Genomic DNA, 27788 nt, shown 5'->3' on the forward strand with positions numbered 1-27788 from the left:
TAGCACACATTATGGATGGCCCCTGTCCTCCAGGAATTAACTCCTGGAGTGAACGGTGATAATCAACCATTGTCAGGAGAAAAAAGTGAAACACGGCCTCCACTTTAGAGTGGTCAGGAAGAGCCGGTCACCTAAAGGGAGTCTGCAGGATCCAGAAGAGTGACAGGCAGAGAGGAGTCGGTGACATGGTGAGGCAGGAGCTTGCTTGGAACATAGGCCACTGAGGCGCAAGATGGATCAGGAGGAGCAGCAGCAATGGAAGGGCAGGGAGTGGTGTCCCGATCCCTTAGGGCCTCACGGTCATTGCAGAGACTCTGGCTTTTGCTCTTGGAAGCCAGAGAGGAATTTGAGCCCAGCAGACACCAGGTAACTTAGCAGTTCAGCACGATCACCTGGGTCCTGACGAAGGAAACAAGGGTCGGGGCGGGAAGACAAGTTTGGAGGTGACTGCAGCCATCCAGGGGAGGGGCTTTAGGGCCGGGGATGGTTCTCAGGAGAAATATGAAGGGGTCCGATTTAATTTTCCTGATGGGTGGAATGTGGGGTATTGGACCCTAGAACCCAGGAAGGACCTTTCTGAAGCCCCAGTGGAAATGCAGACCTGGGGACCCGGGAGTAAGCTTGGTTCTTAGACTCCCAGGAGTCTCTTTCCCCGTTTGCTTCCCTTCAGAGTGCATAGCGTGTCTGTCCTGCTCCCCTCCTGGAGAAGTTCCTGGACAACAGGAACTCCCTGCCGCACAAGCCCAGCCTGCATGTAGCAGACTCTACACCAGGGGTGGGCAAACTTTTTGACTCGAGGGCCACAGTGGGTTCTTAAACTGGACCGGAGGGCCGGAACAAAAGCATGGATGGAGTGTTTGTGTGAACTAATATAAATTCAAAGTAAAGGAGCGGAGGGGAGAGCAAGAGAACCGGATAGAACAGCCGGATCCGGCCCGCGGGCCATAGTTTGCCCATGGCTGCTCTACACCAACAGTCGAGCAGCCGCGTTAAAGGAAAAGGCAATGTGGATGTCAGAGAAGGGTGGCTTTTCTTTCCAAACACAAAGTCTCCCACCAACGTCATGTATTCTTTGTATGTACGACCACACAGAAACAGCAGCCATTTCCAGCAAGTTGGTTTAATTCCAGGTGTTACACAGAGTATCTTGAAGAACACGCTTTGACAGGATTCTGAGCTGGGTTTATTTACTCTGACCACACAGCTAAGGCTGAAATGGCAGACTGAGAAGAACTGAGGAGATGAGCCGATGCATGATTATCATCATCATTTTTTTTTTTTTTATAAAAGTTTATTCTTATATGTACCACAGCCTCCAAGACAACACTTCATTACTTCATTTTAGCTCTAGGTGGCAAGAGATGTGACGACAGGGAATCCTGATGTTAAGACAGGAATGGAATGAAGGATCACCATTGCCCTAGGCACAAGGAACAGTTCACTTTTTGCCGGATTTCTTAATTCCACCTGTGGCTGCAAAAGGGAAACAAGTGTCAGTTAGGGAAGAATACAGTCTGGTAGAAGCCCGGGGCCTGGAGGCAAGCCTAGCAAGGCTCCGCTCTCCCACTGGGCGTTCTCTTTGACACAAGCACGTACGGGCTTTACGGATGTTATCTTTCCGGGGGAAGTAGAGTGAGGATGCGCAGGGGCACAGGAATGGCTGTGCACGGGCCTGCGGCTACACCGTGTCGTGTGCCTCATCGCAGACTGGCTCACTGAGTCTTGTCTCCTACCAACCCATTTTACAGGTGTGAAGCCTTAGTGTCAGGTGTCATTCAACGTTACAAACGGTTATGTGATGAAGCCAGGATTCTAACCGGGTAGTCTGACTTCCAAACCCATATTCTTAACTGTCACATCATACCACACTACCTTCTATATTATGATCCTGGAGTCTGGTTTACTCAGCATCTTATTTTTCCCTGTTTACAAATGACTATATTTGTGGCAAACAGTAGGTAACTTAAGAAATAGTTGTAGAATTAAGTATGCCCACTATAGGAATGAAGATCCTATTGGGACAAAATAAACTTTAAAAAAATTACACGATGTGCCCAGCCCGTGGCCCAGTGGGTGAGCATCCATCTATGAACCAGGAGGTCATGGTTCCATTCCCAGTTGGGGCACATGCCCGGGTTGCAGACTCAATCCCCAGTGTGGGGTGTGCAGGAGGCAGCCGATCCATGATTTTCTCTCATTATTGATGTTCCTCTCTCCCTCTCCCTTCCTTTCTGAAATCAATAAAAATACATATATTTTAAAAATTACATGATGTTGCCTGGCTGGTGTGGCTCAGTGGTTGAGGTCAACCTATGAAAACCAGGTCACTGTTCTATTCCCAGTTAGGGCACATGCCCAGGTTGGTTGTGGGTTGGATCCCCAGTAGGGGGCGTGCAGAAGGCAGCCAAGCAATGATTCTCATCACTGATGTTTCTGTCTCTCCCTCTCCCTTCCTCTCTAAAATCAATAAAAATATATATATATATTTTTAAAAAGGATACCTCATCACATCATTCAAAAAGGAATCTCAGTGCTATGTGGCTAAACAACAACGAAACCCACTGGGAGAGAAGTCTTGGGGAGCCCTGGATGACACTCCCACGATCCCAGCCTCTACTGCCCCCACGGCGGCTCAGTGGTCCAACAGGGCACAGACCCCTGCGGAGGAGACAATCACTAATTTGATGAACGGAAACAGCACTGAAGAAGCACAGAAAACATTGGGGCTGCGGGGCTTGAAGCATCTTTTGGTCTGAAAAGAGGCAGAACGGTAGGGATCCGGTTTAAAGCAGCACGGGCCCGCCAGGCGGCCTGTGCTTTCCGTTTCAGTCCAGGCACATCCCGAAGTAAAAGGACTCGGGGTGCCAAAGCACTTACTACCGTCAGCAATGTGAGCAGTGCGTCACGAAGCAGTGAATACCGACTTTGGGGGCCAAGCGGCTGTGGGGGCTGCCTGGAAACCCATCTGCATGCCTTTCGTGTGAGATACTGTAGGCAGGGCACCTCGGCGTTTCCCTTCCTGCCGCTTCCCTAAGGAAGCGAAGGCCAGGCTGCTGGGAGGCCCGTCTGGCTCCCGCCCCTTCCTGCGGCGGCAAAGCCAAGCCTGGCCACGGCGGACACGGAGGACCGAGACCTCGCCACTCACCGACGCGGCAGGACCGGGACCTGCTCGGCCCGCCTGCAGGCTGATGCTCAGGACAGGCGTCCGGCTTCGGCTCTGCCCGGCCCTCACTTACCCAGGGGGCCCTTCCCCGCGGCCTTCGCTTTCAGCTCCTCGAGTTTCTTCTGCTCCTCCTTCTGCCGCTGCTTGAACGCCTTGTCTTCCTGGGGGGGAAGCAGAGCGGGTTCCGTCCAGGCGGGTTCCCTCCAGGCGGGGTCCCCACCCCTCCGCGCCCGCCCACGCTCCGCGCCGCCCTCACCTCGTCCATCTCCTTGGCCTGCTTCTTGGGCTGCTTCAGGGGCTTCTTCTTGCCACCTGCGGGCGACACGCGCACGCTCATCCGGGCCCCGTGTCGCCGGGTCCCGTCCCGTCCCGCCCCACCCCGCCAAACCCGCACACTCACCTTCGCGGCCGGACATGGTGCCTGCCGCCCCGGCCCCAGACCCTGCCACCGGAAGCGGAGCTCCCGGCCCCGCCCCTGCGCCTGTGCCTCCACCGGGCCCGCTGATTGGCTCCCAAACAGGAAGTTGTATGCCCGCTGCCGGAAGCGGCCTTCTGAAGGCGGGCGCAGGTGCTCCTGTTGGGTTTGCGGCTCCGGCACTAGGCAGGCCAGGTACGGGGGTGGAACAGGTGGTCCCCTGCCGGGGGAGGTCCGGAACCGGGAGCGGTGCTTACCCGGAAGGCGCCCGCCGCGGACCGTGCGTGGGGAGGGGGAAAGCCCTGCAGGTTGAGGGAAGGGCATGTGCAAAGACCTTGGAGCTTGGCGCGTCTGTGGACCTCGGAAGGCACAGCGAGGCTTGGAGGGAGCTGCTAGGGAGGTGGCGGGGTGGGGGTTAGATCACCCGGCCCTAGAGCCTTGGAGGCCCCCCCGAAGGAATCTGGGCTTTATAATATAGTCCAGGTCGCGACTTGTTGCAAATTCTGCTGATGCATGTGGCGTATTTGTGTTGAGTGTGTACTACGTGCAGATGGTGTTCTAGGCATCGAGGACGCAGCAGTGAACGAAGCAGAGCCTGCTCTGGCAGAGCTGACGCCCTGGTGGGTGAGACAGACTGACTCTAAGCCAAGTAAATAAGAGAAATACATAAAGTAGGTCATGTGACATGTCCCTGGAGAAAAATAAAGCAGAGGAAGTGGGTAAGGAGTGCTGGGGGGGTGGGGGGGGTGGCAATGACGTTTGAGCAGGTCTTGGGAAAGGGCAGGGAGCTCACAGTATAGATAGTGAAGGCTGGTGTGAAGGCCCTGCAGGGGGGATAGGCTAGTGTGTTCCAGCCACACCAAGAAGTCCACGCGTGGCAATTATGTGAGCTGAAGGAGGCGTTAGCTAACCTTATTGTGGCAAACGTTTAGCCGTTTGTAGGTGTATCACATCATCACATTGTACCCCTGAAACGTACACAGTGGTACACGACAATAATATCTCAATAAAGCCGTGGGGGAACGGTCCTTGTGATTGGAGCAGAGTGAGGAGAGACTAGTGGGAGGTGAGGTCAGAGAAGAATGAGAGCAGGAGGTGCTTGCCCAGTAGGCCGTGGGGAGGACTGGCTTTTGCCTTGAGAGAAATGGGGAACCGTTGCGGGGTTGGAGCAGAAGAGACATGTTTTGAAAGGACCACAGGAGACTGGAGGGACTAGAGCAGAAGCAGGGAGACCTGTCCAGAGGCTCCCGGGGTAGCCCAGGCAAGTGACGCTGGCCATTGGGACCCGTGGGGGCGGGGGCAGGGGCAAGAGGAAGAGGGATTCTGGGTTAAGAAAGGAAGCGGCGTTGGCTGATGGATTGGATGTGAGGTGGGAGAGAAAGCCGAGTCAGGGAGGAGGAGAGATTGTTGGCCTAAATCGGACGTGGGGGTTTCCATCAGTCGAGAGAGAGAAGGCTGTGGGAAAGGCAAGTTTGGAGGAAGAATGACTTGGAAGTCATCGGTGCGTCCCCTCACGATGTGAAGTCCCGATGTCACCAAGCTCCTGTTCTAGGGAGGGCTTAGGTAACACACAGAAGGCCATGTGTGTCTGACGGGGAAAAGTGAAGCGGGCGAGGTGGACAGGAGGGAGTTCCAGGAAGGCCTTGCCAAGAGGTGCTCTTGGAGCAAAGACATGGGAAGCAGGGTGAGCGGCTGGACTGGTGGAGGCAGCGTGGCCGGGTGGAGGGATGGCAGGGCAGGGGGTCGTGCCTAGCTGGCGGGCTGGCGGAGTGGAGTGCGGGGATGGAGAGAAGGAAGAGGACGAGGGCTTGCTGGCCCCTCAGGACTGGTGTGATGCCAGGTGAGTTGGGCACTGAGGGACGGGACCTGGCGTAGGAGTGAGCAGCCCCTGGCTGCCACGTGAGGAACAGCTGTGCGGGCAGGGCAGGAAGCCGGGCGTCCTCGGAGGCTGTAGCTGCCATCTCTGCCAGGGATGGGTGTCCTGGGGTCCAAGACTGGGCTGGTCGAGGCAGAGCCGGGAGAGGAGGCGAGGAAGGTCGGAGGAAGCGGAGAGGGAGGCGTGATTTCAGGAAGAGAGGCTGTTGAAAGCTGCAGAGGCGGGGGAGAAATCTGAGGAGCTCCAGCTGAACCTGGCAGGTGGACGCGTTGCGGGGCCTCCGGGAGGGCAACGTGGAGGAGTGGGCTCGGGAGAGAAGGGGGTTGAGGAGGGAGTGACAGCCCCGGGACGCCTTTCTGCCGGGCGCGCTTAGGAGGAGAGTGTGCCGTGCTGGGCAGGGCTGCGGGCTTGGCTCTGAGCAGGGGCTCACCCGCAGGGCTGTTGCGGGGTCACAGCCGGTGTGCGGTGGGCACTGCATGAGGCCTGGGTGGCCTGCCAGACCCCTGGGGCAAGGATGGCATGTGCTCTCGTGGGCCTTAGGGCTGGGACTCAGGGTCAGGGGCAGCACCAACCTGGGACCACTGCTCCAGGGATGCCCCTTCCTTCTGCGGCTCTCAGCTCGGGCCTCGTTGCCCAGGTGCCGTGTCCCCACCCTCCAGCGTGGCGTTCAGGAGGCCTCGAGCTTCTCCACGCTCGGCGTGCGGAGGAGGCTGAGGGCTCTGACCCACCTCTGCTCCAGGTCACCTACATCAGGAAGCCGCTCTCTTCATTTGTACCTGCAGCACCTCCCGTGTGTCTCCCTGTCCCAGCGTCCTCTGCCGTGTGGCCACCAGGTGTCGCTCTGACGGCCCGAGCCGGGACTTGGGGGTAGAGGAGGGGTATGGCCAGAGGAGGGTGCTGCTGGCCCAGGTTTGCCCTCTTTTGGGAAGGGGGGTTCCTCCGTCACAGCGGCTCTGGGGCTCGGCAAGGCCTGACTGGATAGTGGAGACGCCCCGTGCTGTTCCTTCAGGTGGAAGAAGTAGGTTGGGCCCCCATCATCCAAGTGAGGCTGAGCAGGGCGGGGTCACAGGAACCCGAGCTGTGGCTGGAGACAGAGAAACGGGAGCCTGTAACCTGGAGCGTGTGGGCGTGGAGGGCGGACGGACAGGCCGGCGGGAACCTGGGACACCCCGTCCTCTGCTGGGACAGGCCTGGGTCCTCGGGTGTAAGCCTCCTCCGGGGAGTCTGGGAGGTTGATGGTCCCCCAAATCCCCTCAGGTCCTCAGTTTCTTAGGGAGTTCGTGGGGCTTTGCCAGCGTGAACACAACTCAGATTTGACCATTTTTTTTTGACGTCAGAAACCTGGGCCCCAGAATTCGGATCTGAGTCCTAACAGAGACCGGGGCTGTGGGTGCCGTAGGGGGGCTGGTGTGGAGGGAGGGGGAGGCATGGTTTCCCACGCACGTGCTTCCCTGGGGCCCGCTGTCCCGGCACAGCAGGGGCGGACCCCTGGCCGAAGCCGCGCCGCCTCCAGGCCCAGCAGCGTGGCACTCGGTTTGGACCTTTTAATGGCAGCTGGTCGGTTCAGAGCTGACCCAGGCCATGACGCCTGGCGTGGCCAGCCTTTCTCAGCTGGGAGCTGACCTGTCTGTGTCCCCCCCACAGACCTCCCGATGACGGGCTGCAGCCCCGTGTCTGCCATGCAGTACGCCGTGGGCGTGCCCCCCGCCCTGGCGCGGAGAGGCCTCCTGGGACGGGACTTCCTGGCGACCAGGACGCTGTGCAGCCCGGGCCCCAGGCAGCCCCGACAGGACAGACCCGAGGAGGAGGCCCTGCGGCTGCCCCAGCGCCTCGCGGTGCAGGGACGGGCCCTGGGGCACCGCCTTCAGCAGCGCGCCGCCGCCAAGGCCACCGCCTGGTGGGAGAGATACGAAGAATTTGTGGGGCTCAATGAGGTCCGAGAGGCCCAGGGGAATGTGGCGGAGGTGAGGAGGGCCCGGGGGGTGGGCCCGTCCTCTGACCCGGGAAATGGGGCCTGCTGGCTCCTGCCCAACGAGTGGCCACACATCCACGTTTGCCTTTTCTTGAACAAATTCCACTCAGGGGGGGGGGGGGGCAGGATTGGAGTGCCCCCCGGGGCGGCCGGCTTTGCTGCTCCTGAAGACAAGCCGCTGACCAGTGAGCCTGGCCACGAGGTCGCCGCGCAGGCGAGTGGTGATGCGGGTTGCCTGCAGGGTGACCGGCCCCTCCCCGTGCTCTCACGGCCCCGCGTGGAACGGAACCTCCCTTGTGGAGGCGGAGGCCGTGGGAAACTTCACACCGTGAGCTGGGAAGCGCTGCCTGTGATTGTCAAGTCCTTTTTTTTAACTCTCACCCGAGGACATTTCCCTTTGATTTTAGGGAGAGTGGAAGAGAGAGGGAAACATCCACGGGAGAGAGACACATCGACGGGTTGCCTCCTGCATGAGCCCCGACCAGGGCCCGGGCCGGGGAGAAGCCTGCCACCGAGGTACGTGCCCTTGGCCGGAATCGAACCCTGGACCCTCTGGTCCGCAGGCTGACGCTCTATCCACTGAGCCACACTGGCCTGGGCCCGCTGGAGGTTCTGAGGCGGTGCTGTCCCACCCTCGGAGGTCATGACCCTGGCCGAGCAATGCCTCGTGGCGCTGTGTGAGGTGTCGATATGGTGACGCACAGAACAGCCTAACCGCGCGGACCAGTGGCCTCACGCTGGCTGCACCCAGTGGCCGGCTAACGTTCTACATAAACGTGAAAGGCAGGCTTGGAAATTAAATGCCCGGTGCATTTCGAAGGCCCTTATGACACGTTCCCACAGCTCAGATCTTTGTAAAGCCCGATACTTTGTGAAACGCTGTGACAGGAAGCGAGACTCCCCCTGCTCCGCCCGCAACGTGCCGAGAGCAGGCTTCTCTCTGGGGTCGGTCAGACGGCGGTCGCTGGCGTGGCACCGCAGGTTGTGCGCGTTCTCAGCTGCCTCCCAGGTCCTGGGGCGTGGGTTCCCACGTGAGTGGGCGAACCCGCTGGTTCTGACGGGGCGCAGGGCTGCCCTTGGAGGGTGCCTGGCTGAGCCAGGGTTCTGTTTCTGAGGCTCCGTCTTCCCGCCGACTCCCCCCTGACCCCCGCCTCCCCCACCAGCCTCTTCTCAGCCTGTCTGGTTGGGAACGAGCCGGGCCGTGTGGGTGAGGAGAGAAGGGGCAGGCAGCTCCCTGTTCTCCCCGCAGGCCGAGAAGGTGTTCATGGTGGCCCGAGGGCTTGTCCGCGAGGCCCAGGAGCAGCTGGAAGTGCAGCAGGCCAAGCTGAAGGAGGTGAGGGACCGCCTGGACCGCATCTCCAAGGAGGACAGCCGGTACCTGGAGCTGGCCACCCTGGAGCACCGGATGCTGCAGGTGGGCCCCCGGGGGGAGCCCGTCCTCACCTGGGCGGCGCCCCGCGGGCAGGCCAGGGAGGGGCCAGGTGGAAACCCCGGCCGGTCTGATGGCCAGGCCTGGGAAGGAGGTAAACCAGAAGCTCCTTGGAGGGACAGGGCCCCGGGCTTGCTCAGCCCCATCGCCCACGTCCTCCTGGAGCGCTGGGTGGACGTGCCGGGCATGTGCTCTGGCCCCAGATGGCCAAGGAGGGGGCACCAGAGCGTGCCAGACATGCCCCTCCGGCGGCACGTTCCTTGTCTGGCAAACACCAAGACGGCTCGGGTCGGAAGGTAGCGCGGCCGCTTCGGCCACCCCGACTCCTTTGCTCCGCCCACACCAGGCGTACGCTGCCTGCGTCCGTTGGCATGTCATCTGCGCCAGGCACGGGGCCGAGCCTCAGGGGTGACAGTGGGAATCCGCTGGCAGCTGTGGGGCGGGGCCACGATGCACGTCGCTGCTGTGTAACCTGCTCTGCTTGCGCAGGAGGAGAAGAGGCTGCGCACAGCCTACCTGCGGGCCGAAGACTCGGAGCGGGAAAAGTTCTCCCTCTTCTCCGCGGCCGTGCGGGAAAGCCACGAGAAGGAGCGCACGCGGGCCGAGAGGACCAAGAACTGGTCCCTCATCGGGTCGGTCCTGGGCGCCCTGATCGGCGTGGCCGGCTCCACCTACGTGAACCGCGTGCGGCTGCAGGAGCTGAAGGCCTTGCTGCTGGAGGCCCAGAAGGGGCCCGCGAGCCTCCAGGAGGCCATTCGGGAACAGGCGTCCAGCTACTCCCTCCAGCACAGGGACCTCCACGACCTCATAGCGGACCTGAGGGGCCTGATCCAGGCCGAGCCGGGGCTGAGCCCCGGGTCCCAGGCAGGGGCCCCCGCCCGAGACAGTGACGCAGACGTCCTCTCAGCCGCCCTGAGGGAGCAGCTCAGCCGCGCCCAGCAGGTCTGCTCCTGCCTGGAGGGTTTGCGGGAGCAGCTGGACAGCCTGCAGAAGACTTTCGGCCAAGTGGCCGGGGTGGTGCCGCTCGCGAAGGCCGCAGACCCGGCTCGGCCTGGCTCCGCGCTGGAGCCGGGGGGCCTGGTCTTGGTGCTGCCGGACATGGAGCAGCGGCTGGAAGCCCGGGTCAACAGGAACACCATCTACAGCACGCTGGTCACCTGCCTGACGGTCGTGGCCACCATGCCGATGTTCTACATGCTCTTCAGGGCCAGCTAGCCCGGGCCCACTCAGAGGGCCTCGGCGGCTGGTGTGGCTGCAGGAGAGGGTCCTGGTGGTGAAGTGACTCTTGGGGGACACACGCCGCCGCAGCCTGGGCACCATCTGTGGGGTGCACGGCAGACAGACACACTTTCCTTCGCAGGCAGTGCTCATGTATATTAACTATGAAAACTTCGTGCTGACATCTCATTAAAAGGTCTTTGAGTTTATGTTATTTAAAGTAATTTATATTAACTGAGTTTTACTTGTTGAAAATTGAGATTCAAGCCTCGAGGGTTTGCAGAGAACTCACACACTTACTAGAGGCCCGGTGCGCGACATTCATGCACTGGAGGGGGGCGGGGTCCCTCTCGCAGCCCGGGACCCCTCGGGATGTCCGCAGTCCGGGACCCCTCACTCCTTACTGCCCGCCTGCAAGCAGAGCGGGAGAGGCTCCCGCCACCACCGCTGCGCTGGCCAGCCGTGAGCCCGGCTTCTGGCTGAGTGGCGCCCCCCCTGTGGGAGTGCACTGACCACCAGGGGGCAGCTCCTGCGTTGAGCGTCTGCCCCCCGGTGGTCAGTGCGCATCATAGCGACTGGTCGTTCCATCATTCGATCAATTTGCGTATTATGCTTTTATTCTATAGGAAATTTGCATATTATGCTTTTATATAGGATATGCATTGCCCACGGACACGGGCAATAGGGCAGTGAAGACCTGGGGGGTGTGAGGAGGAGGGTTAAAGGGGGGGGGGGATGGGAGATATCTGTAATACTATCAACAATTTAAAAAATTAAAGCTATATTTTAAAAATAGAATAAAAACAACAAAAGACTCGAGGGCTGGTCTGGAATTGCAGACTCTCCCCCTTCAGCTCCTCTCATCTCACGGTCTCCTTGGTCTGGGATGCGTTTACCCTTGAGGTCTGGACTTTTTATTTTGGGTTTCCGGGCCTGCCCTCTGCTTGCCCCGCCGTCCCGAGCCAGGAAGCCTGGGCATTCCAGTGAGCGGAGCCTCATCTGCTGCCCGGCGTTGGTGACCATGGTTACTGCCCCGCTCTGGATCACTTTCTCTGCCACGGTGGGGGTGGGGGGAACCTTCTGGTTGTAATGCTGGACAGATACTCAGGGGAGAGCAGGGGAGGGGCTGAGGGGGGGGGGGTGATAAATATTCTGGAGACATAATGAGGGGACTGGTGGCCAGTCTGGGTCCCTGGTGCAGTGCTTTAGGCTGTGTCCCCCTACACAGCCCCGGGGTGGCCCTTACAGGCCTGAGCGGAGGTCAGCTTGCCAGCAGGCCGCAGGAAAGGGAGGCAGTGTGGGGGGAGGGCCCCCCAGAGGTGGGCGGTGCCTGGGAGGCATGAGGCTGACTACCCTGAGGACCTCTGACCTGCTCTTTTTCCAGGGGGAAGGGCAACCTTTGACCTCCCGGGCTAAATGGCGTGGGTGGCCTTGTGTGTAAGCAAGGGCAGTGGGGAGGCGCTCGCACTCCCGCTGGGCGCTGGGGACTCCTTTCAGAGCACCCCAAGGTGGTGCCCCCGGGGCGTGCTGAGCGGAGGCCCTGGAGCAGTTTCCCAGGAGGTTCCCTCCCTCCTTCCAGCTGTGCTCAGTCCAAGTGACCACCCCACCCCCCTCCCCCGGGTGCTATGAACCGCTTGGTCATTTGGTCACTTCATCCCTGGCGAGGTTTTCTTTGTTTTTGTTGTTTTTATTTTTACTGATTTCAGAAGGGAGAGAGAGAGGTACAGTGATGAGAATCATTGATTGACTGCCACCTGCACACACCCCCATCGGGGATCAAGCCCACAACTGGGGCACGTGCCCTGGACCGGAATCGAACCCGGGACCCTGCAGTCCGCAGGCCGACGCTCTATCCACTGAGCCGCACCGGCCAGGGCGGCAAGGTCTCCCTTGTGATGGTCCCCAGGATGGACTGGGATGAGAAGACCTCTGCACGTGGGGTGTGCAGACTCCTGACGGGGCAGCAGGGGCCGTGTCTGTGGACAGATGAGGGCGACTGTGGGGGTTGCAAGTCCCAGGTCCCCCTTTGGGTGAGGTAGGTCCTGAAGGGTGTGCACTTGAACAACTGGATTTAGGGAGGAGAGGGTTACAGACGCTGAAGGGCTGCGCGGGTAGGAAAGCTGTGATCCGGCTCCGGGGATGGCTGTGGGGCACGTAGAGCATAAGGGGAGAGGATGAGGCGAGGAGCTGGGGTGCCAGGTTAGCAGGCACCTGGGGTCCTGGTGTCCGAGGCCCGGGGTGAGGGAACTGGGGAGGGGGTCGAGGAGAGGGGGTAACCTGAGACGTTGGGAAGGGGAATTTGGGAGGCAGAGTTGGGTAGACGAGAGTGAAGGCGGACTCTGTCTTTGTGTCCTCACTAGGGGACATTGCCCATTGATTTTAGAGAGAGGGGAAGAGAGGCAAAGGCAGAGAGAAACATTGACGGGAGAGAAACACATCGATGGGTTGCCGCCTGCATGAGCCCGGACCAGGGCTCGGGCCAGGGAGGAGCCTGCAACCGAGGTACCTGCCCTTGATAGGCATCGAACCCGGGACCCTTTGGTCTGCAGGCTGACGCTCTATCCACTGAGCCACACTGGCCAGGAATGAAGGCAGACTCTTGATGGAGGCTGGCAGGTGGGAAGAGGTGCTGGTGGTGGTAGCTCTTTGTGTGGATGACCTGAGCCTTCCGGTTCACACATGCGTGCGCGGGCACACTCACACACACACACACACACTCACACTCTCTCACACACACAGAGACTCACACACACAGACACACACACACTCACACACTCTGTCACACACACTCACACACACACACAGACTCACACACAGACACACACACACACACCACACACACTCTCACACTCACACACACTCACACTCACTCACACACACACTCACACCACACACACACACACTCACACACACTCACACTCACACACACAGACTCACACACACTCACACACACACACTCACACACACCACACACACACACTCACACACACACTCACACTCACACACACACAGACTCACACACACACCACACACACACACTCACACACACACTCACACACACACACACACTCACACACACACTCACACTCTCACACACACACTCACACACACACTCTCACACACACACACACACTCACACACACACACACACTCACACACACACACTCACACGCACACTCACACACACACTTGCCGAGCCCCTGGGAGCTTCCGGGGTGATGTGTGGGTGACCAATGTGCCTCCCAGGGGCCTGGAGCCACCTCCCACCAGGCCGCTGGGACTGGCGGGGTCCGGGCTGCTTTGCCGCGGGCGGCGGGTGCGAAGGGCCCGGCAGGGGGCACACATGGGCCTCGGGAGCGGAGCGCCTTCTGCCCACGGCCCGCCCCTCGGGAAGTCCAGGTATTCGCTGCCGAGGGAGTTGGGACTTGCCCAGGGCTTCGCGGTGGGGTGGGTCCCGCGGGCCTGTGCGGGAGGGAAAGCGCCTTCGCTCGCGCCCTCTGCAGCCGCCGGGCCTCGGTCAGCGGCGGGCGAGGGGCGCATCCCCTCCGGTACCGGTGAGCACCCGGGCGTGCACGTGAGTGTGAGTGTGAGTGTGAGTGTGAGTGTGAGTGTGAGAGTGAGAGGTGAGGGTGCGGTGCGGGGGGTGGGGTGGCGGGTCAGGTTCCTCGGCTTAGTGATGGCGCAAACCCAGCCCCAGCCCCAGCCCCAGCCCCAGCCCCATGCCCGCGCTCGGCCCGCACGGCCCGAAGGGGGGGGGCCGGAAGCGGGGGGCCTGTCCGCGAGTCCTGGGCGCGGGGCAGGGCCGGCGGGCGGGCGAGGTGGGGCACCGGGCGCCCAGGAGTTCAGGTAAACAAACTTGGGGGAGGCCGCCCCGGAGCCAAGTGTTGGAGGGGAAGGGAGCTGGGCACCGCGGGCGGAGCTGGCAGCGAGCAGCGAGCAGGTGAGGGCACGGCTCCCCCGGCCCCTCCATCCCGGGGGTCCCCAATTCCCGTCCCTCGCGGCGCGCAGGTGAGGCCGGCGGGGCGGGGCCGCCCGCGCGGGGGGGACCCACGGCCCCCACCGCCGCGATCCGGTTGCCGTGGCTGCCTCCGGGGCGCAGCCTGCCCCCGCCAAGGGGGTCCCCCGCCCTTCGCAAGTCGGAGCCTGCGGGGTCCCGGGCAACTCGGGGCGCGCGGCTCCGGCGGCTTCCGGCCTGGCGGGCGGCGGGGGGAGGGCGGCCGGCGGGCGCGGGGGACGGAGCGGCCCGGCGAGCGCGCGGCTTTGTCTCTTTTGTTCCCGCGGTGGCAGCGCCGCGCGGGCGGGGCGGGCGGGCGGCGGGCGCAGCTTTCCGCCCCTCGGTCTCCGGGTAACAGAGCGGCGCCGCCAGGCCCACCCCCGGGGCGCGGGGGGGGGAGCGCGGGCTGCGAGGTGGCCGCGCAGATCCCGAGCCCGGAGCCCGGAGCCGCCTCGCGCGCTGGTCCCGCGGGCCCCGCGGCGGTGAGTGCGGGCCGGGGGCCGGGGACCCGGCGGGAAGGGCTGGGGCCTCGATCCCGGGGGCGGGGGCAGGGGCGGCCGGTGCGTGGCGGCGGGCGGCTTCAGTCCTGGAAGTTGGGACACGCTTCTCCGCGCGAAGGGAAACTCCGGCGGCTCCGCCCGGAACGCGATTGGGAGACGGAGGAGGTGGAGCTGCGCCTCCGGCCCCCTCCTCGCCGCCCCGCGGAGCCCGCCGGCCCCCTCCCCGCCCTCCGAGGCCGCTGTGGGGTCCTGCCCGCGGCCCGAGAGGAGGGAGGGAGGGAGGTCGGGGAGGAGCCGATGGGGGGTCAGGCTCCCCCCCTGCAGGCTGCTCGGTGCCGCCGACAGATGCGCGCGGTGAGCCGCCGGCCGCGCGCCGCAGGGGGACCCTCAGGGCGCCCGGGCGGCGCTTCAGCCTCGCAGGTGCCGGTCCCCGCCCGGTCGGCGGTGGGCCCTCCCACCCCAGGTCACGCAGACCGCGGGGCAGCGGTGTGCACGCCGCTCTGTCAATGAGTAACTCCCGGTGGACGTGGGACCCGCGGGGCCGGAAGGGAGAGAGAGGGGCCCCCAGGGTTCCGAGAGGAGGGCGCGTGTGACTGCCCAGGTGGGGAGGGGCAGAGTCTGCGCGCCCCTCGCGTTGTGCGGACAGCGCCCCAAGGCCCCCGGGGGGTGCTTGCTCTTTGCAGACGGGAATCGGGCAGCCTTGGGCCTGCGGCCGCCGAGGCAGAGCGCTGGGCGGGAGAGACCTCTGGCCCCGCCGGCGGCGGCACGCAGAGCGAGGCTGTGGCCGGCAGCTGGGTGGGGCCAGGGCGCTGGGGAGTGGGCAGGAGGCCCCGGGCTGTGCAGGTTGGGGGCATGAGGCTGGCTCCACGCCCTCCGGCTCCCTCCACGCTGGCCTGCTCCCTTAAGAAAAGGGGGGCTGCCCTGGCCGGTGTTGCTCAGTGGGTAGAGCGGCGGTGGGCCTGCGCATTGAAGGGTCCCCTGGTTCCATTCCAGTCAAGGGCAGGCACCTCTGTTGCAGGCAGGCTCCTCCCCGCCCAAGGCCCTGCAGGAGGCAACCAATCCATGTTTCTCTCTGTCTGTCCCTTGCTGTTCCACTCTCCCTGAAAATCAATGGGAAAATATCCTCGGGTGCGGATTAAAAAGAAAGAAAAACTAAACAGGGGGGCTCACACCGTGCCGTCTGAGGCACGGAGCTTAGAGAGCCGTCTCTCCCCCGCGGCCGGGCTTCCTGGACTGTGAATGGCGCTCCCCCAGGGAGCCCCTGCTGTGCCCGGCTGCTCTGGCACCTCTGCTCTGGCCCAGGGGCCGGGGCCTCTGAATAAAAGCCAGCCTCCTGCTGTCAAGGAGCTTCAGTCCGGAGTGGGGGGGGGGGCGAACGGGGAGGAAAGCGGCCTTGGCTGGTGCCACTAATGCCAGGCATATCCCACGTCATGTGTCATGGTCAGAGCTACATAGCCACCCGGGGAGTGGGTACAGCAGCCCCCGGTAGGCGGGGGCGGGGGGGGGGCTCCCCCAGGAATGCGGGTTGAGGGTTGGGTTAATGAGATGGAGGGGGAGTGGGCATTCAGCCTGTGGGATGGCAGGGAGGAGGGAAGCGGCCTGCAGGTCAGGCCGTGGGGCAGGAGGGGCGTGCGTGGGAGAGGAGCATGCGTGGGAGAGCCCGGGCATGTGATGGGAGAGGCTGGGCTGGAGGGGGTTGACCTTTCTCACAGGGCCTAGGGTGCCCCTGAGACTCCGGGGGGGAGGGGAGGGATGGGGTGCGATTCTGCCTGAAGACCCTGTGCAGAGGGATTGACGCAGGGCTGGGCTGCTGTGTGGCCTGTGGCAGAGGTGAAGGAGACGTCGCCACGTCCTGTTCCTGCTCCCCCACCCGCGGTCACTGGGCGACGCCGCGGAGGTCCAGGCCTGGGTCAGCGATGGCCAAGCCGCCGCCTTTCCCAGAGGGTCAGCCTCAGCCTGCTCTTCCGGCGGCCTGGGGCTGTGTGACCCCGCCCCTCCTCCTCCGGGGTTGGGGGGGCCACCCCGCCCCGCTTTTACATTTGGGGAGTGTCTTGGTGGCTGCTCCCTGAGGCCTGGAGAACCTTGGCACACAGACAGCTCTGAGCAAATGTTTGTCAGCGAATACAGGGGGGAGCAGCGCTGGTCTCACTGTGGACCCCCTGCCCCGGGCACGCCCCTGAGCGGGAGGCGGGGAGGCAGGGCAGCCCCTGCCATCCTCGGGCACACCCTGTCTTCCTGCAGGAAGGCACTCTCCCCTGGTCCCCTGGAAACGAGGTGGGGGGGCTCCTGGGAAGCGGTCTCTGCCTCAGTCCTGGCTCCTGGCTGGGTTCACGACTCTCCCTGCTGCCCCCTCCCCCGCCCCCTCGGGCGGCTAACAGAGGCCGCCTTGTTCGCCGCTCCCATAGAGCGGCCCTGTTCTCCGCACACTAAAAATGGAAACCCCCAGGCTATTTCGGGAGCAGTGCCCAGCCAGGCTGTGGCCTCGGCTCCCACTGGGCCGCTGGACCCTCCTTCGTGCCGCGAGCCTCCGGCCCAGCCCCGCTCACTGGCTCACTGCGGGGCGGCCTCGGGGGACACCCAGGGCCCTTGCTGGGAGGAGCTGACCTGGGCCGAGGGAAGCTCTCCAGGGCAGGCTGGCAGCTGGGTGGCTGGAGGGGCTGGGCAACGTGGCCTGGGCACAGGAAGTCGGGCAGTGTCTCATGGCCTGTGGGGCACAGCCTGTCCCGGCGCTTCACCAGCCTCGGTGCTCCTGGTAGGGGACCACCGGGCCTGGGGAAGATGGCGTTGCCATGGTTTCCTGGTCCTCGCAGGCCATAGCTGGGGCCTCTGAGGAAGGGTCTGTGCGGAGACCAGACACCCAAGGTTTGGGGAGCTCCCGGGGATGGGGTCACAGCGGGGCACGGTGTCTTATTCTAGGACATCCATCCCTCCCCGCTTCTCCACACCAGGTCCTGGCCCGGCTTTGACCTGCTGGAGAGGAAATAGCAGGAGGTGGCCTGGCCCCACAGCCCTCGGCCCAGGGACGTGTGCATGCGTCTGTGGGGTGTCTGGATGTGAGCATGCCTTTGGTATGTGGGTGTGGCATGTGCCTGTGTGAGGTGCCACAGGTGTGTTTCTGTGTGTCAGGAGGTTGTCTCCGTGTGGATGTGTCTTGGTGCAGGTTGGCCAAGTGTGGGTGGTGGGTCTGCCTGGGTGTCTGCGTGTCCAGATGGTATCTGGGTGTGTGCAAGCACTCGTGTGCTTGTATGTGGGTGTGTGCCAGCATCTCGGTGGCACGTGTGCTTTTTGGTGTGTGTGAGCATGTGTCTGCCTGTGAGCCGGTGGCGGTGCGGGCTAGGACAACCCGGCCGCGTGGAGGTGTGTGCCTGGTGCCTGGATGGGTGGCGTTTGCGCCGAGGGTGAGGATGGAGCGTGCCAAGAAGGGAGCAGCGGCTGCCGGGGGACGGGGCCGTGCTGGGTCCCACGGGGCCTGCCAGCCGCGGGGCCTCCTTCCTCCCCGCCCTTTCCCAGGCCCCGAGGGCTCCGGTTCCGCCGCCCCCTCCCTGTGTGGGCTCTGCGGAGGCGTCCCCTGTGGAATGTGTTCGGTGGCCGAGGGCCAGGCTGGGCCCAGCTCCACCAGCGGGCTGGGCAGGGAAGGGTACCTTGTGCTGCCTCCACATGCCTGTCTCACGCGCTGCCTTCTCCCCGGCTAGGTCATGCTGTTGTCTGCTGACCCAGCCGGCCCCGCCAGGTGAGCCTGACCTCCCCCGCCCCAGGCATCCAGGAGACGGGACTCCCACCTCTACTCGGGCTCCTCCAGGGCGGGCCCCGCCTCTCAGGCCTCGTCCCCTCGGCCCTGACCCCCTCTTCTCTCCAGCCCTTTGGCTCTGTGCTTACTGCTTCCTGGATTCCTGCCTGAAGGCCCTTCCCCCAGCTCCCGCCCTGCCCTAACTTGCAAGTGGCCGTGGGGGGGGCCGCACCCTCCCTCCTGCTGCCCAGGAACTGCCAGCTGGGAAGAGGGCCCGCCTCTCCTCTGAGCTCTGGGCCCCTCCTTCCCATCCCCTGCTCTGTCCTGCCCCCTCCGGGCTGTGTCCCTGGGGATAGGAGGTTTCCCACGTCTTTGACCCTGTGGTGGTGACCCAGGGCAGTCGGGGTGAGGGGGTGGGGCAAGGTCTCCCTCCCGAGAGGGCGGTGCGCGCAGGGACCCAGGGACCGGGCAGTTTGGAGCTCTCAGGAAGGACCTGCCCGCGCTAGTATGTGGCCTGGGCTCCGCCTGGACCATGGTGCCTCTGCTCACCGCCAGGGTTGGGGGGGCACCTTGGCGACGGCCTAGCCCGCCCCTCAGGGTGCTCAGGTGGCCACGTGAGCCCGCTCCACCTCCCCCTCTCCCCCCCCTGCCAGGTGACCATGCCTGCCCTCGGCCCAGCCCTCCTCCAGGCGCTCTGGGCCGGGTGGGCCCTGGCCCTGCAGCCCCTCCCGCCGCCGGTGGCCTTCACCCCCAACGGCACGCACCTACAGCACCTGGCCCGGGACCCCGCCTCCGGCACCATCTACCTGGGGGCCACCAACTTCCTGTTCCAGCTGAGCCCGGGGCTGCAGCTGGAGGCCACCGTGCCCACCGGCCCCGTGCTGGACAGCAGGGACTGCCTGCCGCCCGTGGTGCCCGAGGAGTGCCCGCAGGCCCAGCCCACCGACAACCCGAACCAGCTGCTGCTCGTGAGCCCCGGGGCCCTGGTGGTGTGCGGGAGCGTGCACCAGGGCGTCTGTGAGCAGCGGGGCCTGGGCCAGCTCGCACGGCTGCTGCTGCGGCCGGAGCGGCCCGGGGACACCCAGTATGTGGCCGCCAATGACCCCGAGGTCAGCACAGTGGGACTGGTGGCCCAGGGCTCAGCTGGGGAGCCCCTCCTGTTCGTGGGGCGGGGATACACCAGCCGGGGCGTGGGGGGTGGCATCCCTCCCATCACCACCCGCGCCCTGCGGCCCCCGGACCCCCAGGCCGCCTTCTCCTACGAGGAGACGGCCAAGCTGGCCGTGGGCCGCCTGTCTGAGTACAGCCACCACTTCGTGAGCGCCTTCGACCGCGGGGCCAGCGCCTACTTCCTGTTCCTGCGGCGGGACCTGCAGGCGCAGTCCCGCGCCTTCCGAGCCTACGTGTCCCGCGTGTGCCTGCGGGACCAGCACTACTACTCCTACGTGGAGCTGCCCCTGGCCTGCGGGGCAGGTCGCTACGGGCTGGTCCAGGCCGCAGCCGTGGCCGCGTCCAGGGAGGAGGCCCGGGGCCAGGTGCTCTTCGCCGCCTTCTCCTCGGCCGCGCCCCCCGCCGTGGGCCGGCCCCCGATGGCCGCTGCCGGGGCGGCGGGGGGCTCTGCCCTCTGCGCCTTCGCCCTGGACGAGGTGGACCGGCTCGCTAACCTCACGCGGGACGCCTGCTACACCCGGGAGGGCCGTGCGGAGGACGGGGCCGAGGTGGCCTACATCGAGTACGACGTCAACTCGGACTGTGCGCAGCTGCCCGTGGTGAGTCCCGCTCTCCCACCCGGAGGCCGGGCCAGGCGTCCGCTGCCACGCAGCTGCCGGAGTGGGGAGCTGGGGGTGGTGTGGGGGCCCATGAGGTCCATGGTTGTTGCTTCCTTTGTATCTGGGTGGTGGTGGGGGGAACCTCATGGCATTCAGGGGAACAGAGCTGCCGGGGGATGGCGGGGGGAGGGGGGCTGGACCCGGAGGGACTGCGTTTGTGTAAGTGACCGAGAGGGTGTTTGGGGCTCTGGGGGATGTGGGACCGCCACCCAGAATGGGGTGGGGGCTGGGACCGGTTGCGATAGTTTTTTGAGCAAGAGGGCAGGTGAGGGCGAGGCGTGTTCGGCTCTAGCCTCAGGATGGATTCAAAAAGGGAAGAAGGGCCTGGCCGGCGTGGCTCCGTGACGGAGCGTCCACCTAGGAACCAGGAGGTCACGGTTCCATTCACAGTCAGGCACACGCCCGGGTTGCGGGCTCCATCCCCAGTAGGAGGCGTGCAGGAGGCAGCCGATCCATGATTCTCTCTCCTCATGGATGTTTCTATCTCTCTCTCCCCCTCCCTTCCCCTCTGAAATCAATTTCAAAAGTATGTATTTTTTAAATACATATTTTATTTTTATTTATTTTTAATATTGTTCAGATTATTACAGGTGTTCCTCTTTTTTTTCCCCCCATAGCTCCCCTCCACCTGATTCCCCACCCCACCCCATGCCCTTACCCCCCGCCACTGTCCTCATCCATAGGTGTATGATTTTTGTCCAATCTCTTCCCGCACCCCTCACACCCCCTTCCCCCTGAGAATTGTCAGTCCACTCCCTTTCTATGTCCCTGATTCTATTATATTCACCAGTCCATTCTGTTCTTCATATTTTTTATTCACTTGATTTTTAGATTCACTTGTTGGTAGGTATGTATTTGATGTCATTTTGTTGTTCATAATTTTTATCTTTACCTTTTCTTCTTCCTCCTCTTCTTAAAGAATACCTTTCAGCATTTCATGTAATCCTGGTTTGGTGGTGATGAACTCCTTTAGCTTTTTCTTGTCTGTGAAGCTCTTTATCTGACCTTCAATTCTGAATGATAGCTTTGCTGGGTAGAGTAATCTTGGTTGTAGGTTCTTGCTATTCATCACTTTGAATATTTCATGTCACTCCGTTCTGGCCTGCATAGTTTCTGTTGAGAAATCAGCTGACAGTCGTATGGGTGCTCCCTTGTAGGTAATTAACTGTTTTTCTCTTGCTGCTTTCAAGATTCTCTCTTTGTCTTTTGCTCTTGGCATTTTAATTATGATGTGTCTTGGTGTGGTCCTCTTTGGATTCCTCTTGTATGTGGTTTTGTGCGCTTCCTTAACTTGTAAGTCTATTTCTTTCACCAGGTGGGGGAAGTTTTCTGTCATTATTTCTTCTAATAGGTTTTCAATATTTTGCTCTCTCTCTTCTTCTGGCACCCCCAAAATTTGGATGTTAGTACACTTAAAGTTGTCCCATAGGCTCCTTACACTATCTTCATATTTTTGGATTCTTCTTTCTTTTTGTTTTTCTGGTTGGGTGTTTTTTGTTTCCTCATATTTCAGATCTTTGGTTTGATTCTTGGGGTACGTTGATCTACAGTTGAGTTTCTGTATATTCTTTATTTCAGACAGTGTATGCTTAATTTCCGACTGGTCCTTTTCCATTTTTTTGGCATTCTCATTAAGATCCTTAAAGGTCTCACTAAGTTCCTCAGCGGTTTTTAGAAGATTCCTGAGTAACCTTATAAATGTGGTTCTGAACTCTATGTCATCCAGTAGTTTGCGTTCCTCCATTTCTTTCATTCGTGACATGTTTCTTTGTCTCCGCATTTTGCTGCTTCCTTGTGTTGATGGAGTGGCTTTGTGTGGTAGGTGACCTATAGGGGCCAGTAGCTCAGCCTCCCCAATCACCTGAGGTGGACGCCTTTGGTACACCCCTTGTGGGCTGAGTGCACAGTCTTGTTGTAGTTAAACCTTGATTGCTGTTGGTATACTGGGAGGAATTGACCTCCAGGCCAATTGGCTGTGAGGACCCGCTGTGTCTATAATGGAAGAACTGCTGCGCTGGAGACACCCTTATGAGGCAGGACTTGTTTCAGTGGGGCTTTGGTGCTCACTGAGTCTGCCTCTTGAATGTGTCACTTATGGATGTGAGGAGTTGAAATCTGGTGTCTCACTCTGACCACTAGATACACTGGCTTCTGGATCTCCAATGGGGTGCAGGTCAGCCACTGTCTGAGGCCACCCAGCAGGAGCTACAGCGAGAACTACAGTTTTCTCCTCTTTGCTTGGGGTTTGGAGGTTTTGGAGCTGTCTGACCCGGGCTGCAAGTTTGCTAGGTTAAGCTGCGATAGGGCAGGCCATTCATATGCTAAAGCCGCTGCTTGGAGCTTGGGTGGGTTTGTAGATTGTGCGGGTAGGGTCTCAGGGTGTCACTAGGCTAGGGCGTGGCAAACAGCGATGGCTGCCAGTTAGACGGCTCTGCGTCTCCAACCGCGTCCCTGAGTCCCAGCGCAGTAAACAATTATTCCTGCGCACAGCTATGTAAGCAAGCCTCCCTCGCTTTCTGACCCAATGGCAGACAGTCCAGCTTCTCCCCATAGGAGTTTGGGTCCCCCGCGTCTCCCCAGAAACTGGAGTTCGGAGTAATCGGGGGCTTGTCTCCCTTCGGGTTGAAAAAAGCAGCGCTCCCAGGTGCCCGCGCCAGCCCGGATCGCGCAACTCCATACCTCAGCTTTTCAGCGCTTGTGCACGTCTCAATGCTCTTTTCTCTTTTCTTCTATTGTAGAACTTCCACTCCGCCAGCTTTCCCGTGGTTCTGGGTGATAGACGTCTTGTCTTTTAGTTGTAGTTTTGAAATTGTTGTGCGAGGCAGCAGTTTAGGTGTTTACCTATGCCGCCATCTTGGATCCTTCTGTCTAAAATATATATTTTAAAAAATACCTATTTTATTGATTTTTTACAGAGAGGAAGGGAGAGGGAGAGAGAGTTAGAAACATCGATGAGAGAGAGACATCGATCAGCTGCCTCCTGCACACCCCCTACTGGGGATGTGCCTGCAACCAAGGTACATGCCCTTGACTGGAATCGAACCCGGGACCCTTCAGTCCGCAGGCTGACGCTCTAGCCACTGAGCCAAACTGGTTAGGGCTTAAAAAATATTTAAAAAAAAAAAAGGGTGGGGGAGCCACACCACGGGGCGGGGCCCGGTGAGTGGATTGGGCATGGTGCCGCCTGCGCGAGGCTTTGGAGAAGTGGTCTGGGAAGAGGCTGAGCTTACACACACCTGGAAGCAAAGGGGGATGGGCAAAGGTGGGGCCCAGACAGGTGGGGATCTAGAGGAGAAGGCGCCGCCGGAGGGGAGATAGCCTGGGAGGCAGGGCTGAGTGCTAGTGCGCGGCTGTGGGCGATGTTGTCAGCGAGGCTGGCCGAGAGCCTGGGGCAGGGACCAGGGTGTCCCAGAGGCCCAGCCGAGAGGACAGAATTGTTCCCGGAGAACTGGCCAGGAGCCCAGGGAAGGCAATGGGCTTGGCCGGAGGGCGGGGCGGGGAGGTTCTCCAGGGAGGGCTCACGGAGGCTCCCTGCTGCCTGCAGGACACGCTGGATGCGTACCCCTGTGGCTCGGACCACACGCCCAGCCCCATGGCCAGTCGGGTCCCCCTGGAAGCCACGCCAGTTCTGGAGTGGCCGGGGGTTCAGCTCACGGCGGTGGCAGTGACCGTGGAGGATGGACACACCATTGCATTCCTGGGTGACAGTCAAGGGCAGCTGCACAGGGTGAGTCCACAGGAAGTGCTGGGCCCGCCGGAGGTCTGGAGGGGACAGGCTGTGGGGGACCCGGCCTGGACCGAGCTGCCCCTGTGACCCCTGAGGCTGAGATAGGGCATCGGGACATATCCCCAGCCCCAGGTTCCTCTTCCTAGGGCTGGGCGGTGTCTAACTGTGACCCCCACCCCTTCTGATCCCCCTTCGGCCCCCAGGGCCGGGTGGTGAGACCTGCACTGCCTGCGAGGAAATCTACCTGCAAATTGCTTCCTTTGGGGGCAGCGCTACCCCGGGCCTGTGGCCATGGACTTGTGGTTTCTGATCTCAGGTGTTCCTGGGCCCAGGAGGTGATGGGCACCCGTACTCCACGCAGAGCATCCAGCCAGGGTCTGCGGTGAGCAGAGACCTCACCTTCGATGGGGCCTTGGAGCACCTGTACGTCATGACCCAGAGCACCGTGAGTGGCCGGCGGACCTGGCTGCCGGGAGGGCCTTGGCCACCACCAGTGCTGGGACCGCGGGCCTCAACCCTCTTTGCTGTCCCAGCTTCTCAGGGTCCCGGTGGCCACCTGTGCTCAGCACCTGGACTGTGCCTCTTGCCTTGCTCACAGGGACCCGTACTGCGGCTGGTGTGTGCTCCTGGGCAGGTGGGTGCTGCGCGGACGCCCGACCTCTCCCCAGCCCCAGCCCTAACCCCAGCCTCCTGCCCTCCGTGCTCCTGCCGTTATAATGGCCCTGTCCAGGCCCCAGCTGGTGTTGCTCAGTGGATAGGGCGTCGGCCTGCGGACTGAAGGGTCCCGGGTTCGATTCCGGTCAAGGGCACGTGCCCGGGTTGCGGGCTCCATCCCCAGGAGGGGCTGTGCAGGAGGCAGCCGATCCGTGATTCTCTCTCATCATGGATGTTTCTCTCTCTCCCTCTCCCTTCCCCTCTGAAACCAATAAAAATAGATTAAATAATAATAATAATAATAATAATAATAATGCCCTCTCTAGGATTCCTGGTCCTTGGCTCTTGCCCCTCAACCCCTGACCCCTGCGTGCCCCAATCCCCCACTCCGTCCTCCGCCCCGGGGATCAGGGCCTGGCCAGGGCACCCCCAGCCCAGTGTCCTGGCCCAGCTGAGGGTACTGCCCAGGTGTCCCCAGGGCTGAAGGTGTCCCTGCCCCGTGAACGTCCCCCGGCCCTGGAGGTCCCAGTGGGCACCGGTCATTCTCGCCCAGGTGCAGCCGCCGTGCTGAGTGCTCGCCGGGCCAGGGCCCAGCCCGATGGCTGTGGAGCTTCGGGCCGGAGCCCGGCTGTCTGCAGGTGGCAGCCATGAGTCCTGCCAACATCAGCCGAGAGGAGAGGAGGGAGGTGAGTGAGAGCAGGTGGGCCCCGGGGGGAGGGCTCCGGTGATGGGTCCGCGCCTTAGATGTTGGTGTCAGATGTACCGAGGGCCACGTGGCCGGCACAGGCCACCGCTCGGGGCCTTGCTCCCGCTGGCTGTTACTGGCCAGGCCCGAGGGTGCCTGGGGCAAGCCCCGTCTGCTGCCCACTGGCTCCGACCGCGTGTCCTGGCCTCCCTCGGCAGGTTTTCCTGTCGGTGCCTGACCTGCCCCCCCTGTGGCCGGGGGAGTCATATTCCTGCCACTTCGGGGAATACCAGAGCCCTGCCCTGCCGACCCCGTCCGGGGTGAGGTGTCCCTCCCCAGACCCAAGCGGGGCCCCAGCGCTGCCGAGAGGAGCCGGTGGGTGAGAGAAGGGGCCAGCCCCCCCCCCACCCCCGAAGCCCTGCCTGCCTCCTGCCTTGCCCCAGGGGGTGTGGGTGGGGCCCAGCGTCCCCCCACTAGTCCCCAAGCCCCTAAGGTGCCCATTTTATTCCCAGTGGACTCTGTCCCCCGACCCAGCATGCCTTCCCCACTCTGAATGGTCTCGGGACGTTGGCTGGGGGCCTGGAAACCCCTGCCCCCTCCTCAGCTGGCCCTCCCCCCCCCCCCCCCCCCCGCTTGCAGACCACGTGTCCGTGAGCCTGGAGCTCAGACTGGGCACGGTCGTGATTGCCAAGGCCCCCCTCTCCTTCTATGACTGCGTGGCCATCACCGACCTCCACCCGTCTGCGCCGTGAGTCCCTCCCCTGACCCCCAGGCCCGGCTGCCCCGTGCCCCGTGCCCCGTGCCCCACGGCTGTGTCTGTGCAGGTGCCAGGCCTGCGTGCGCAGCCGCTGGGGGTGTAACTGGTGCGTCTGGCAGCACCTGTGTACGCACAGGGCCTCGTGTGACTCCGGGCCCGTGGTGGCCAGCCAGCAGGTGAGCGTGACGCCGGCTGGGCCCTGCGGGGGCGGGGGTGCCCGGGTAAGCGTTGTTCCACGGCCCGGCCTGTGCCTGCCCGCCCCGCGAGGCTGCCGTGCGCACCTGAGCGGCCCACCGCCCGGGAGGGGCATTTGCAGCTGAGAGGCAGCGAGGTCTGGCCGCCCCCTCGGCACAGACCCCGGAGCACCCCCTCCCACCCCCCGCCTCCTCTGGGGAGTTAATGGGCTGTTTTTTTTCTCTTTCCCTTGGTCTCCTCTCCTCCTAACACATCCTTTCCTGCCTGCTGCCTGCTGCCTGCTGAGGGGCCCTCCTGCCTTCCTCTGCCTCCCCCCAGAGCCCGCTGCTGTCCCCGGCCCCTCCCGCCAAGGATGCCCCCACCCCCTCCCCATCCGCAGCCCCCACGACCACCGTCACCCCTGCCCCTGACACCCCGCCCGTGGAGCCCGGGGCGCCCTCCTCCGCCGCAGCCTCAGAGACCCCGCCTGGGACCCGGCCCTCCCCGCTCAGCACCTGGGGGCCGTGGGCAGGCCCCAGCCCCACACCTGCCTCAGCCTCCACAGGGTCCCCTCTGCACGAGGGTCCCCTCCCTCCCAGCCCCCTGGACGGACCTGGAACCACTGTCCCTGCTCTCACTGACGTCGAGCCCACGGCCACCCCCGCGGACCTGGTGGCCTCCCACCCATCACCCTCCGACGCGGCCCCCGCCGACCCTGGCCCCGGGGCCTTCCCCTCCGCCGTGTCCCTGGCCCAACCCCCCAGCGCTGCTCCTGCCACCGCTTTCCCAGGGGCCGCCGGCGCCACGAAGCCCGCCCTGGACTGGCTCACGAGAGAAGGCGGCGCGCGGCCCGAGGCGGACGAGTGGACGGGGGGTGACACGCCCGCCTTCTCCACTTCCCCCCTCCTCTCAGGTGATGGAGACTCGGCGGAGCACGAGGGCCCTGCCGCCCCCCTCCTCCTCCTGTCCAGCCTCGACTACCAGTTCGACAGCCCCACGCTCTGGGAGCTGGTGAGGCCCGGCTCGGGAAGGAGGCCTGGGGACCCGGGCAGGTGCCTGCCCGCTGGGCGGCCCTGCATCGCCCCATCGAGGGCCCTGGGCTCCGTGCGGGAGAGGACCGGCGGGGGGCGGGGGGGGCTCCATGCCTGCCTTGCTCGTCTCTACAGGAAGAGGGGAGCTGGGGGGCCAGCTCCTGCCCCTGCGTGGACAGCGTCCAGGGCTCCACGCTGTTGCCGGTCCACGTGGAGCGACAAGTTCGGCTGCTGGGCAGGAACCTGCGTCTCCTCCAGGTGAGCGGGCCGCCTGGCAGGGGGTGTGGAGGCCTCCTTGCTGTTGGCAAACTCGATGCCAGCCCCGGGTCTCGGGCCCGGCCCAGGGCGGTGCAGGCCCCTGGGGCTCTCAGGCCCCGCTCCTGACGCTGCCCCGCTGCCCCGCGCCCTCAGGACGGCCCCGGAGACAGCGAGTGTGTGATGGAGCTGGAGGGCCGACAGGTGGCCGTGGCGGCCCAGGTGGAGTGCGAGCTGCCTCCGGATACGCGGTGCCATGTCACGTGCCAGCAGCACCAGGTGCAGACCTCGGTGCCTGGGTGGGCAGAGGTGGCCTGGCTGCAGCCTCAGCGGGCGCACCACACCCAGCCCAGCCCCAGCTCTGACCCTGTGACCCCAGGGA

General features: G+C 62.9%; 3 protein-coding genes across 6 annotated transcripts in view; 2 read left to right on the plus strand and 1 right to left on the minus strand.

Moving 5' to 3' along the window:
• Positions 1–1012: 1012 nt before the first annotated feature.
• On the minus strand, positions 1013–3658 carry TMA7 (translation machinery associated 7 homolog; the record flags this gene model as incomplete). Of its 2 annotated transcripts, XM_080674264.1 has the most annotated exons (4): positions 1013–1473; positions 3237–3324; positions 3420–3475; positions 3564–3658. In XM_080674264.1, the coding sequence occupies 4 exons, from the start codon at positions 3577–3579 to the stop codon at positions 1439–1441; spliced, it is 195 nt and encodes a 64-aa protein (XP_080530390.1). In that variant the 3' UTR covers positions 1013–1438. The 2 variants fall into 2 exon arrangements, with proteins under 2 accessions (XP_080530390.1, XP_080530389.1); XM_080674263.1 differs by lacking the exon at positions 3564–3658 and having other exon boundaries at positions 1108–1473; positions 3420–3500.
• A 36-nt stretch (positions 3659–3694) lies between these two features.
• On the plus strand, positions 3695–10861 carry CCDC51 (coiled-coil domain containing 51). 3 transcript variants are annotated; one of them, XM_080674260.1, is made up of 4 exons: positions 3695–3773; positions 7099–7418; positions 8676–8840; positions 9345–10861. In XM_080674260.1, the coding sequence occupies exons 2-4, from the start codon at positions 7107–7109 to the stop codon at positions 10068–10070; spliced, it is 1203 nt and encodes a 400-aa protein (XP_080530386.1). In that variant the 5' UTR covers positions 3695–3773; positions 7099–7106; the 3' UTR covers positions 10071–10861. The 3 variants fall into 3 exon arrangements, with proteins under 3 accessions (XP_080530386.1, XP_080530387.1, XP_080530388.1); XM_080674261.1 differs by lacking the exon at positions 3695–3773 and adding an exon at positions 5385–5418 and having other exon boundaries at positions 9345–10860; XM_080674262.1 differs by lacking the exon at positions 3695–3773 and adding an exon at positions 6390–6472 and having other exon boundaries at positions 9345–10860.
• Positions 10862–13492: 2631 nt separating this feature from the next.
• The window catches only part of PLXNB1 (plexin B1), a 29142-nt gene continuing 14846 nt past the window's right edge, over positions 13493–27788 (plus strand). Inside the window, exons 1-13 of the mRNA XM_080676054.1 lie at positions 13493–13627; positions 18260–18297; positions 18948–20063; positions 23668–23850; positions 24167–24295; positions 24384–24484; positions 25058–25190; positions 25408–25564; positions 25829–25937; positions 26014–26122; positions 26460–27131; positions 27287–27409; positions 27563–27685. Of these exons, the coding sequence (XP_080532180.1) occupies positions 18954–20063; positions 23668–23850; positions 24167–24295; positions 24384–24484; positions 25058–25190; positions 25408–25564; positions 25829–25937; positions 26014–26122; positions 26460–27131; positions 27287–27409; positions 27563–27685 (2949 nt within the window). The 5' untranslated portion in view covers positions 13493–13627; positions 18260–18297; positions 18948–18953. The remainder of the gene's footprint in view (positions 13628–18259; positions 18298–18947; positions 20064–23667; positions 23851–24166; positions 24296–24383; positions 24485–25057; positions 25191–25407; positions 25565–25828; positions 25938–26013; positions 26123–26459; positions 27132–27286; positions 27410–27562; positions 27686–27788) is intronic.

This window comes from Plecotus auritus, assembly GCF_963455305.1.
Source record: "Plecotus auritus genome assembly, chromosome: 6".
In the NCBI taxonomy this organism is placed as follows: domain Eukaryota; kingdom Metazoa; phylum Chordata; class Mammalia; order Chiroptera; family Vespertilionidae; genus Plecotus; species Plecotus auritus.